The 12770-nt window shown below is 48.8% G+C and overlaps 5 protein-coding genes; 3 read left to right on the top strand and 2 right to left on the bottom strand.

The window, feature by feature from the left end:
- Nucleotides 1–402: 402 nt before the first annotated feature.
- On the top strand, nucleotides 403–1688 carry FFUJ_00647 (related to methyltransferase; the record flags this gene model as incomplete). XM_023572729.1 has 5 exons in its annotated part: nucleotides 403–705; nucleotides 773–842; nucleotides 890–907; nucleotides 955–1159; nucleotides 1205–1688. The coding sequence occupies 5 exons, from the start codon at nucleotides 403–405 to the stop codon at nucleotides 1686–1688; spliced, it is 1080 nt and encodes a 359-aa protein (XP_023424848.1).
- A 537-nt stretch (nucleotides 1689–2225) lies between these two features.
- FFUJ_00646 (probable protein of the 3` processing complex) lies at nucleotides 2226–2984 on the top strand (the record flags this gene model as incomplete). Its single annotated transcript, XM_023572740.1, has 1 exon — nucleotides 2226–2984. The coding sequence occupies one exon, from the start codon at nucleotides 2226–2228 to the stop codon at nucleotides 2982–2984; it is 759 nt and encodes a 252-aa protein (XP_023424849.1).
- Nucleotides 2985–3269: 285 nt separating this feature from the next.
- On the bottom strand, nucleotides 3270–4857 carry FFUJ_00645 (uncharacterized protein; the record flags this gene model as incomplete). XM_023572752.1 has 3 exons in its annotated part: nucleotides 3270–4223; nucleotides 4273–4773; nucleotides 4825–4857. The coding sequence occupies 3 exons, from the start codon at nucleotides 4855–4857 to the stop codon at nucleotides 3270–3272; spliced, it is 1488 nt and encodes a 495-aa protein (XP_023424850.1).
- A 1495-nt stretch (nucleotides 4858–6352) lies between these two features.
- Nucleotides 6353–8169, top strand: FFUJ_00644 (related to amidase (acetamidase); the record flags this gene model as incomplete). XM_023572763.1 has 3 exons in its annotated part: nucleotides 6353–6390; nucleotides 6475–7858; nucleotides 7909–8169. The coding sequence occupies 3 exons, from the start codon at nucleotides 6353–6355 to the stop codon at nucleotides 8167–8169; spliced, it is 1683 nt and encodes a 560-aa protein (XP_023424851.1).
- A 177-nt stretch (nucleotides 8170–8346) lies between these two features.
- On the bottom strand, nucleotides 8347–9603 carry FFUJ_00643 (uncharacterized protein; the record flags this gene model as incomplete). Its single annotated transcript, XM_023572774.1, has 1 exon — nucleotides 8347–9603. The coding sequence occupies one exon, from the start codon at nucleotides 9601–9603 to the stop codon at nucleotides 8347–8349; it is 1257 nt and encodes a 418-aa protein (XP_023424852.1).
- Nucleotides 9604–12770: the final 3167 nt, after the last annotated feature.

The following is a 12770-nucleotide window of genomic DNA, read 5'->3' on the forward strand; positions in this document are numbered from 1 at the left end:
ACATAGTTGGCCCCCCCTTCTTCGCAATCCGGACCAACAGTCGAATCGCATATTGTCGTTATGCGCCATCCGCATAGCTTATCACCAACAACCCGCACAACCATGTAGGCTGTAGCGAAACATACCACATGAGGCCTATCTCACCAATGTTAAGAGATGAAGTCCTGCCAGAAGGAGGGGTCACCATCACGGTAGCAACCGTGCAGATGACCTCCCGCATATATTGATAATACTGAAGCCAGAAATGCCCATCCCTTGTGTACTTGGCTGGTTTCACAGAGATGATTCAATGTGGCGCAACCTTCGTAGAGCGTCCCAACGTATGATAAACAGTGCCGAGTCCCTATTTTGTATAGCTGTGTTGTCTTCCTTTCAACTTCCTTGTACAAGTTCACTGCCAAGATGCCAGAGACTGATAGTCACTCTTTCTCGATCATTTCCGAGCCGGGTATCGAAACGATATACACCCCAACGGACCAAGACACGGACGAATATGAGCTCGTGTTTGACGATGCTCGTTCTGAATGCTTGCAACAAGACGATGATTCAAGCTGTTGCACTTCATTAGCAGCCAGCATATTCGACTATGAGCACTCTCATGGCCGACGCTATCACGCCTATTTGGCTGGCAGATATCCGCTCCCCAATGACGAGGGCGAGCAGTGTCGCGAGCTAGCTGAGCATTTCCTGATGCAGCAACTTCTGGTATGTCAAGATTATTGGGCAACAGTAACTAGAGTCGAAGCAACAGCTAACCATGTGGTTGATGCAGGATGGTAAACTCTTTCTGTCCGAAGTTGACAAAGACGCGAAGAAGATGATCGATCTCGGGACAGGAAACGGTGAGTGCCAAATGCACTGTTGGCTGTTTTGTACTTACTGTTTGTAGGGGCATGGGTGATGGACGGTGAGCTAGTATGGAAATATTCCAGCTACTTTTCTAACAACATCTAGTGGCAGATGAGTATGACCAGACCAGCGTGATAGGAACCGATCTATCACCCATCCAACCTAAATCAATGCCTCCGAATGCATCCATGTTTGTTGAAGACTGCGAGGACCCCTACTGGGCCAGCGGCAAGGACTTTGACATGGTTCATCTCAGGGGAATGGCCGGATTTCTTCTTGACTTGGACGCAATGGTTGCTAATGCCCACGAGTGAGTTGAATGCCTAATATGTGATGCCCAGCTAATAAAGGGAAGACATCTGAAGGAGGGCGGATGGATCGAGTTTCAAGATTTTGACTACACAGTTCGCTGCGATGATGGCACCATGCAGAAAGACGATCCATTGCGAGTTTTCTTCGACACATGCGCTCAGGGGATACGGAAATACGGGTGTACCAATTTTGGCAAGAAAGACGTTCGGAAAAGTCTCATAGCCGCTGGCTTCACTCGAGTTCAGGCGGTGAGTGAGAAGGTGCCTATCTCATGCTGGTCACAGGATGAAGGAATGAAGGACTTGGGGAAGTTGATGGAAGCCAACATCATGGATCTGATCGGTTCGATGACTGTCAAGCCGTTGATAGCCCTAGGGATACCAGAAGAAGAGCGAAAAGAGATGGCCTCTCAGGCTTATAAGAGCCTCAGGGAGGATAAAGGTCATCGATACATGAATTGTCGTATCGTTTATGGCCAGAAGTATAGGGACCAAAGCTCCGTAGCGAGTCTTGGTTTTGATTCGTGATTTCTCTCGAAGTTTGTGGTTGCTGAGGCTGGACGACTTTCATGGACAGCATATGAGGAGGCGCCTGGTTCCTGCTGTGTCTTGCTAAAGCACTTGCAATAGCGATGACAACAGTTTACCACAGAAGTCAACGCTTCCCTTCCTTCATGTGCCTATTTGAAGAGATATATCACAGTTAAAATAATACAATGCTGCCTCATGAAACAAATAATCCCTTGAAGATGGCGTGTGAGGATAGTGAAGCTCAAGTTCAAGCAATGGAAGCTTGTGTGGAGTGACGTTGGGTTAGCGGCGATTCTGGCCGCTGACAAACCTCGATCGCCGCACTGTACATAGTCTGTACCTGCAGCTCTGGAAAATGTTAGCGACCAAAGCTTCGGCCTAAGTCTTGACCTTGACATTAACAGAGCAACTATTGCAGCGCGCATTAAACAGCATCCACAACCACCTGACGCGGAATATTGAAAGAAAATTACTAGAAATAAATCAACAGCTCCGTCCTCTGTAGGCGATCAGCCTGCGCCATTCTCGCACACCATGCCCGGCGCCGTCGAATCTCCTGCCGCCGCCATCCTCAACCACTCTGCCACGCCCTACAACTTCCGCTTCTCGCCATTTCTTCGACAAACGTACCAGGTCGGGCTGTCTCCCGACCGGCCAATATGCAAAGCCTTCCAGTCGGGTCACTGCCCCAACGGCACACGATGCCCCGAACGTCACGTCTCCGATTCCAAGACGTCGCAGCCGAGTGGTGGTCTCAACTCACTCGTGTGTAAACATTGGCTGCGTGGCCTGTGCAAGAAGGGCGAGCATTGCGAGTTCCTCCACGAGTACAACCTTCGAAAGATGCCAGAGTGTAATTTCTTCATGCGAAACGGGTATTGCTCGAACGGTGACGAATGCCTATACCTGCACATCGATCCCCAAAGTCGGCTGCCACCCTGCCCTCACTACGATATGGGGTTCTGCCCCCTCGGACCAAACTGTTCAAAGAAGCACGTGCGTAGGAAGCTCTGTGTGTTTTACCTGGCGGGTTTCTGTCCTGATGGACCTGAATGCAAGGAAGGCGCCCACCCCAAGTGGTCAAAGGACCTGGAGAAGCCAACCCTCAAGTCAGAGGAGAAGAAAGACGACGACATGCGGATGGATTCTGCGCAGGATGATATGGACAGGTCACGAGACCAACAGAGAGATAGAGATCGCGATGATGGAGGCAGACACAGAGGAGGTCATGGCAGTCATGGTGGTCGAGGCAAATGGCGAGGAAGAGGCCGTTACCGCGGAAGAGGTCACTAAGTCACATATTTACTTGTTGTACTTTTACTCAGTTGGCGATGATACCCACGAGATTCTCATGTCAATAATTTCATTGTAACTGTAAACCTCAAAGCAATGGTCGAAAGTAAGGCAACTGGATTTGTATTTTTTCAAACGGCCGCAGTGTTAAAAATCATTCAAGAGTTGGAGTCGTGGCGGCGTCTATATGTAACAAAATCGAACGTTTTACATGTCCCATCATAATGCGTGTCATGCAGATCCAATTTACATCGGATATCCAGCATAAATTTCAATCTTCATCGCTCAAGCGGTCTCAGATGCCTGGGGAGTCCACATAGCTCCCTCGTTGTCAGCATGCCAGACGTTAGCGTCTGATGGGACGGCGACAAATTCGCTTGATTCTCCTTCGCCCTTCTCGCTCTCATCATCCTCGTCACTGCTTTCTGAACCTTCATAGGAGCTTGTCTTCCATGTGGAGAGCTCGTCAACTCGGCGGATGCCCATCATCCATGAGACGAGGCCTCGGGGGGCCCATCGTCCGACGAAGCCGTACACGCTGGCACCGAGGCCAACTCGTACGGTATCAGCAGTGATGGAACCATCAATCACATCGAAAACAGAGTTGTGGAGGCGTCGAAGCGAGCTTCCCTTGAGTCCGCGGATGCGACCTCCGGAGATAGCAGAGCTAGTTTGTGCGACAAAGTTTCGAGCATACACGTGTCGGGCACCCTCAGGCCAGACAAGAGGAGACTCAGGGTTTCCTGCGGTGACGAGGCCTTGGTTGGGACCGCCACGAGTCGGGACGAAACTGGAGAAGTCGAACGTGCCGAGCTGCATGTGGGTCACCGGAATATCGAGGGGCCTAAGTTCGGCGGTGAGGACTTCCGTGAAAGCGGACAGGGCCGAGCAAACGGTAGCCTCAGGCGCATGAAATGGAGGGTTGATTGAGGAAATGATGGAGGGAGTAAAGACAAGAACCTTGGGAGGAATCCATTTTTCTCCGATGGGGTTCAAGCGGGATGTGAGTAGTGGTAGGAAAGCCTGGATTGTAAGGATGGGCTGGAGGAGGTGGGTATTGAAAAGGTCGGCAAAACTGGATGGTGGGATAGTCGCGATAGGAGAAGTCTGGTAGTGGAGGCTCGGGATCAGGATAACGGATTTCAGAGTGAGCTGGTTGGGCTTCATTCCAGGGCCGGGAGCTTGAGGTGACTGGAGGAAGTGGGCAAAATGTTCGATGGCAGAGCCAGCATTAGGAGGCTAGGGAAATGTCAGTATAGTCACACGAAAGCCCATACGGCAAACTCACGTCAGTGGTATCAATGCTCAGAGGTCGAACATCGGGTCGCTTCATAGCCTGAACCATGGACTCGTCCTCAGCGGCGTTGCAAACGATGAAGACGATGAAACCCCGTCTCTCCATGTCCAAAGACAAAGACCTTGTCAAAGGAAGAGACGGAGATCCGGCGATAACGACGACATCGGTACGCCCGCCATTTCGTGCCCTTCTCGCTCGTCTTGTCTTTCTCATTGAGCGACTTTCATAGTATCCTTTATAAACGACGGTTCCGCAGGTCAAGACAATCATTCCAGTCAAAATTTTGTGCTCGGCAATCCAGTTTTGGAGCCTTTCGAAGCGCCCCAAAGAAACGACTGCCACCACTTCTTTCACCGCAGGCTTAGGCCTGACAGACTCTGGCACCCATTCCGAGGTGGACAGAGTCTCTCTGACGACTACAGCGGCGCGGTCGACATTCTTATCAATGAACTCGGAAGCAACGTCGGCGTATTGGCGAACCTGGCTCGAGAGCTACAGCAGAATAAGTGAAATGTCTTGGGGGATAAGAGCCGCATGTCTTACCGTGTCCAACAGCTGCTGCGGATCGACCGACATGGTGGTGGTTGGTGAAAGAGAAAAGATTGTTACAGGCTCTTCTCATATGACGGTGACCTTCATGCTAGTGGAGAACTAGGTACAAAAGCTTCTGATACCCAACCTCTTTTCCGCGCACGGGCCATCCGATCTCCGCGCCGGAGCACGGGGCTTAGTCCTCCGATCGTAACTTACCCGAGGTCGGGTATCTAGACGAAGGTAGATCATACTAGGATTGAGGGTTCTTGTGAGTGAATTGGCGAACTGGAATAGACACTATATTCTTGTTGACTATCGACTTTCTTCTTTCTATTTTGTTAGTTGTGTAGCCAAGGAACATCCCTATCAAGGCTCGTATTCATGTGTCTAATGTTAGAATAGAGGATGCAACAGTATGAATGTTTGCCATGCCAATATTGCCTTTTCATTATCACCAAAGGCTTTAGCAAAATATTTGCGAAAAGTATCCCGGGACTTACCACGAGACAGCAAACAAGATGTATCATAAGCATATACAAAGGCTATATTGCCAGGCTAGTAGTCTACCCTCCCCAGAAGACTTTATGAGAGAGCCCAGGCTCTTCAGGAATCATAATGTTACTTTGATATATAAAGTTTGCTCCTCAGAATTATCAAATAAGGTCAAGTAATGACCCAGTTCCACATCTCGAATTGTGAACTCTCACGTCAGCTCAAACCTTGATCTTACAAGTTCAATCATCTCGTCGACCTACATGCCTACAGTTGGCCTCCTTGAATGTCGACACTGAATACAAGGTTCATGAGTGAGTTGACTTGACATAATTTCGTTAGGGGAAACTCTATGAGCGTCTATTCACGTAAGGACCAAGGTTGTGTGTCAATGACACCATGAACTTTCACAACCGGGATAAGACTAACATCACAGCACATTCCAATTACTTCTTACACCGACAAACAACATTCACGTCTCCTGTCTTGTTACGCCTAGTGGTGGAGAATATCCAATATCAAATGAGAGAGCTGCAAGTTACTATCTAGTCTATGTGATGGGCTCCGCAGGCTTCGGAGGTGCAACTCCTATCAACCGCTTGTAGTTATGCAATGTAACCACACAGACTTCGAAAGAACAGAAGAGCTAAAATAATAAACACAAGATTTGTTCAACTCAGATTCAAAGACGATATTCCATTCTCAAGAATACATCAATTCTCGAAAAACGTCTCTTCATCGACCCGTCTTTCCTTTGTATTCCGATAGAGTTCCACTTGTTGGTGCTAATTCCCCAGACTGAAGATAATAGCAGTGGAGTTGATGCGGGGATTTTGACCGGTTATCAGCGGGTCCTTCCATCAGGAAGCTCACTAAAGAGTGCTATCTATTGTTCTGTCTCGTGACCATATTTCGTCCTTGTAACACTGCTATACCACTGAGCTCGTCTCTATTGACATAGAACTCTCCTTGTATTCTTTAATTAATTTGGCTAAAAACTTTACCGCAACTGATTGTTCAGTCCCTTGAACGGACTGTGACCATAATGGTGCTCTTAGACTACCTGCGACATCGTCGAGCTTGGTAGGGCCCCTTCAAGATTGCCAATCTCTCCATATAACACAAGAGTGCTTACTCGAATAACATATCTTGCTAATACTATTGAAGCCAGTTCAAGCAAGAAGAACGAACATCTCGCATCAAGAGACTGGCATCATATCATGCTCCTTTCACTGTCCTGGACCGAGAGATTGTGAATAAGCCAATTGAAGAATTAGTCCAAGCTGTCCAAAAAGATCCAAGTAAGGCTTCAGATATTCTTCATACATATGGCAAGGTTGCCCTCAGGGCACACGAGAGAACGAACTGTGTAACAGAAGTCATGCTTTCTTCGGCTGAGCAATGGCTCATAGATGGCTCCCTCAACCTCAAAGGGCCTCTAGCTGGTATACCTGTCAGCCTGAAAGATACGGTTGAAGTGGAAGGATACGACAGCACTGTAGGTATGAGCACACATGCGGGGAAGCCCCTTGCACACGATGGAAATACTGTCAGAATACTCAAAGACGCTGGGGCTGTTCCGTATGTCAAGACCAATGTTCCCATCACACTCCTGAGTTTCGAGTCATCTAATGACATATGGGGCGAGACATCGAATCCATCCAACAAAAGCTACACCGCTGGTGGTTCAACAGGAGGTGAAGGTGCCTTGCTGGCATTGGGAGGCCGAATTGGAATTGGAAGTGATGTTGCTGGAAGTGTTCGCTGCCCAGCTCACTTCTCTGGCTGCTATGCACTCAAATGCTCAACAGGAAGATGGCTCAAGACAGGGGTGGTAACAAGCATGCCAGGGCAGGATGGTGTTCCTGCAGTGTATAGTCCAATGGCGCGTACGCTCAACGATCTGACCTATTTCACTCGATCGATCATCCAGATGAAACCTTGGACTTATGACTATTCTTGTCATCCATTACCTTGGAGAACCGATATTGAGAAAGAGTTCTCCGAGAAGAGGAACTTGCGAGTCGGAATCCTTCGAACAGACGGCGTCGTGGATCCCAGTCCCGCTTGCCGAAGAGCATTAGAAATGACCGAATCTGCTCTACGACACGCAGGCCACGAGATCGTGGAGATTGATCCCCCTTCTCCCTATGAAGCTCTATGTCTAGCCTCAATCCTTCTCTGCAGCGACGGCCTCCAGACTGTCAAATCCTTCTTTCGTTGGGGAGAGTGGAACGATCGAGGTGCTGCCCAAATGAGCTTCTATTTCAGCCTTCCTCGACCAGTGAAGTACTTGCACTACCTTTGGGTCAAGTATGTTCGAGGAGACGCCATATGGGCTGGACTCTTGCGGAACTGGCATCCTCAATCCGGATACGAGATCTGGCAACTCAATGCCAAGCGCGAGCTTTACAAGAGGAGGTGGTTTGAATGGTGGGAACACTCCGGTATTGACTGCTTAATCACCCCTCCCAATGCTACTCCAGCTGTTCCTCATAGGGGCATGCATGATGCATGTAGCAGCTGTGGCTACACCTTCTTGTTCAACCTGGTACGTTCATCAATAAGGGGAGCTAACATAACAAAGCTGACCTGGGACAGCTCGACTATACCGCTGGCGTCTTGCCCGTGACACATGTCGACAAGATGCGGGATCAATTGCCAGGAGACTTTAGCCTCAATAGTCTCAACGGCATTGCGCAGGGCGCATACAAACTGTATGATGCGAACGCCATGCATGGATTACCCGTAGGTATTCAAGTAGTTGGCCGCCGGTTAGAAGAGGAGAAGGTACTGGCAATTATGAAGAGAATTGAGGAGGCCATGGGTGACAATGCTTTTCCATTGCTAGATATAGATTAGAACCAAACCCGTCAGACACGCCCTTTTGCTATACTATTTGCTATTCAGACATTTGTTCATGTAGATGACACATCCAAATCAGCTCAAATGCTATGGTATCAGAAAACATCAACAGGCTTGAAATATCCCCTCCGCTTAGGTTTCCCCCTCTTCTTTTCACAAGCACGTGCGTCTTTCTCACCTCCGTCGTCCTGTCACAACAAAGTCAATTTTGCCAAACTCATCCACTACTGGCTCTTCACCAGCAAAACAAGTGTACTGTTGGTTGGCCCCATGCTCAATATCAAAACCTTTGTTGCCCCATGCCTTCTCCATCTTTTGGCGGAATTGAGTCTTGGGCTTGCCAGCCTGAATACGCTTTTTTTCGAAGAAAACATAAGCTGCATAGAAGGTGATGTTGGTATTGCCATCGCGGACTCCCTTTCGGCCCATGAAGTACCGCATATTGGCCGGGGATACGCTTTTCCCTTCAGGCAGGTTCTTATTGAGAGCGCGGATGAAAGCTGCTTGAGTCATTCCCTCCTTGGCTAAGATAGGCCGAATCTTCTTGCGGATCTCGTCGCAGGTGTCGTAAACGGGAACTGTTCCGTCTGCCTCACCAGGAAGGGGGTCCACGTTGCTCACATCAAGAATTTCTTCGAGGGCCTTGGCGGAAGCGGCTGTCTTTGCTTTCTTGGGTTTGTTGGCTTTGAGGGGGAGCCCCTGAAGCTCGCGCTTTTTGAAGAAAAGATGGGCTTTGATGTACGTATCGGTGTTCTCGCCATCCCATGTGCCAGTTCGGTTCATGAAGCTATTGTAGGATTTACCACTAACTCCAATGGTTTTCTGAAACTCGCCAACTTTTTGAGCGCCTGAATCGATCCAGTTACGAATCTTACGACGAATGGCGTTGCAAGTGTCTGAGTCATGAAGAGCTAGACGTTCATCTTCGCTGTCTATATCCGGCACATTGTCTGGGAAAAGATTCTCTTGGGCGTTGTCGGGACCAACATCAGACCTGCGCTTCCTAGAGCTTTTGGTTGTCGCAGCTGGAGCCGGAGCAGGGATTGGCGGTGCTCCAGAAGGGTTTCCTCTTGCCATGGATGAGGTATTCACAAGTGGAGGTGGACCGCCTGGTGCTTGAGCCCCGGATGAGTGCGGAACAAATGGTGGTGGTGGGTTGTAGTAGGCAGGAGAAGTTGAGTTATTGGGGATGGGACCAGGAACAGGAACAGGAACGGGAATAGGAGGGGGCACAGGGTTGTTGGAAACAGGTAGAGGACCAGGCTTGTTATAGACAGGCAGGGCTGGGTTTGGAGCAGGTGGATGAGGTAGGTTGAGAGCTGGCATGCTTGGTAGGCTCTGTGGCGGAATAGTAGGATGCGGTTGGTGATTCATCTCTGGCTGGCTCATTTGTAGCATGGCCTGTCTAGGCGACCAAGACCAACCAGACATCTCTTCTGAGGGAAATTAAGTTGAGAACCTCGGAGGAAATTGCTGGAAGCTTTAAGATGCCAGCCAAGGCAAGGTAAAGAAGGTAAAAGCATCGACTGCCGAACTATGACGTTTGTGTAGGCCCGCGCACTTTTACGCGTCAAGCTTGGGCTTCTAGCTGAAAGGTAATAAGGTAATAAGCGGCCCGTGAATTTGGGGTGGGGGTACTACTACGTTAGGTACCTGCGTATTCAGGAACCGGCACTGTTTTTTAGCGTCTCCTACCGTCCTGGCTTAGTAGGTAGGCAGGTAGGCACTAAGGTAGGTTAGTAGCTTGGTCGTGCCGATGCTCGTTATTCCTGGTGCTCTCACTGAAATCCCATCCAGGCTCGCCAGGGAGACGTTAAATTAAATCAGTGTGGTGTTCAAATAACCTACTCTGAAGATAACCTAAGTTCTTCATAAAAATTCTAAATTATCCTAAAGTTGTCTAAGTATCCTCATTCCTTAGGATACAGCTTGCCTTCCTTAACCTGACGGAAGAACTCAAAGAACTCTGTTACGGGTCCGTCAGCAGAGCAGAAGCGTGGAGACTGATTGACTATCTTCCCTATCTTTAGGTATCGAACCAATGCCGATTCAAATGGCCATGCCTGCCATGGAGCATAAAGTCGACAAAGGCAGAGATCCAGCTTCACTGTGTTTGTCGACAACTGATGAATTCTCGCACCAGAAACAGAGTAAACGTGGAAATTATAGCTTATACGGCGTATAGTGGAGGATCCTAAACGAGGTCGACAGACCATAATGTAACTTATTCAACGTCCCTTCCATGGCTCAAAGAAAACCGAAGTATAAACACTATACTCACTCATACAGTTCGGTCATCAATGCCTTGGTTGATTTAGTTAGTACGACGGAGTGACCTAAGGCATATGTATTAGTGAACGGGCTGAAGATCGTGTTGGAGGACTGCCAAGTGGAACTACAGGGGAAAAGGGGTACTCTAAATCAAGCAGCACTAACTGCACGAGGCATTTTACTCGAATATTATTATCAAGGGGGGTCTGGTGTGAGGGCGGGACCCCAAGGGTGTCTAAGATCGAGTCAATACCTATGGCGATACAGAAGTTAAACGTATACGGATCGAGGTTCTCGTGGCCGCAAGACCTGGTAAACGTTACCATCTGCTCCAAATACTCCGTATTGTCTAGGTTCTGCGACTGCAACAAAGCCCGGTATACGGACTTGCCCAAGACCACCACGATATCAGCGAGGTACCTAGCCGCCACGATCTCTATGCCCAACAACGGGAAGGGGAATACTACAACGCAGGCTTTCAACCAGCAAGAGGGGCAGGATCAACAAAACCCCTCAGTTCATGATATCCTTCGTGGCCACATCGATCTCCTCCCCTTCGCGACCCTCATTGCTCGCAGCCCTACCATTGTCATATATGTAAGCAAAAAGCATCCGTTGGTGACCATGAACGGCAATCGCAGTATTACAAGGCAATTTCTTTAAATCCTGCGAGGGCGAGTTGGATGTGAGTCAGTCCCCAGGCACTTTGGGAAGTTGGCTCGCCCTATCCAAAGTGATGGCAAGCTTGAGTAATACCAGAAACTGAATATCAGGTAGTTAGGTGGCCACAGGAAGGTTGGGTAGGCACTTGGCAAGAGGCTGTCCCAAGCACTCAATTATCAGGTCAACTGTAGGTACCTAAGATTCTCTTTTGCTCTAGTAGTCTCTTACCTCCTGAACTTTTTACTATCACCACTATGGTCCTCGGGCATGACCATGAACTGCCCAGTCTACTCGAAAAGACTCTAGGCAGCCTAACTTATTATTTCATTGTTGTTCACGACCAAATCCAATCTTGGCTTGTCGGCCTTACAGATTGAACAGGCTCACCGAGACTAAAAAACTTAGACCAAACTACAGCGAGAAAGGGATGCTCGACAGCGGAGAGCGTATTGTGACTTGCCGACCATCTCATCTACCCCAGGGGGGGCTTCCGCGGCCTTGAAGAGCGACCTATTGACTTACCTGCTAGCTAAAATTCGTGAGTATTATCTTGTGAGTCAAGTATGTCCCGTTGGCATCGATAAAGAAAGCCTCAGAGACTAAATACCTTACTTACCTGCCTTAGATATTCACACATATCCACCCATCAAGTAATCAACAATGGACTGGAGTCTCTTCTAGCCACTACCCTTATTGTCTCTTGAAATACCTATTATCCATCGTACTTAGTACCTACCTACCAGGTAGACAATATCTACCAGCGCCTGCTGGCACTTGCTGGCACTGGCGATGCTTGCTTCACTGAATCACGCCCCCACTTAACTACCCTTCTTTCTCTCCTTCACTTCCTCACTTATCTCTCCCCTCCCATCGTCAAAATTTTATTTATCCTCATCATTTTTATTTCTTCACACTTCGTCGTTCGACAAAATCCTCAGCGAGTGAGCTCATAACCCTCTTTCGGCTATGGCCTCTGGCCGAGGCTCGCCTACTAGGCCATCGCCATCTACCTGAGCAATATGTAAGTTCGTTCCTCTTTCTACGACTTCCCTGGCTCATCCAAGCGAATCAGCCCTTCTGGAGTTGCATGGGCTTTTGGCAACAGCGAGCCCAAATTCGTCACTGGATGGGAAATGCGCAGTGGTAATCCGTCCACTAAAGTGAATGTGTCCTCAGCGCTATGTTACGGAGGGTCGTCATTTGCATCGCGTCACCTGCGACTTGGCCATCTTACGCCTGAGTTGGAATCACCAACGCTTTGGCACACGCTGGTCTCTTGGTTCATTTCCATCGTGACAGATTCGGCTTGAGACTTTTAACAGACATTTCAATGGCGGCTTTTGCTGTCATTCACGACCATGCAGTATGCCGTCACCTAGAGGCACCGATGTTAAGGTACGCATCTTCTATTGACTATATGAGCAAGCGCTAATTCTATGATAGACACGCGCAATTATAAAGAGCATGTTTTGACTTACAAATCAATCAACCAACCCAGAGGGGGGGCTTCCGCGGCCTAGAAGAGCATGCATTGACTTACCAACTCACCAACCAACCCAGAGGGGGCTTTCGCGGCCTTGAAGAGCGTCTATTGACTTACCAAATTTATCTACCGTAAGGGGGCATGCGCGGCCTTAAAGAGCATACATTGACTTACCAAACTT

This window comes from Fusarium fujikuroi, chromosome FFUJ_chr01 (genome assembly GCF_900079805.1).
Source record: "Fusarium fujikuroi IMI 58289 draft genome, chromosome FFUJ_chr01".
Lineage (NCBI taxonomy): Eukaryota > Fungi > Ascomycota > Sordariomycetes > Hypocreales > Nectriaceae > Fusarium > Fusarium fujikuroi.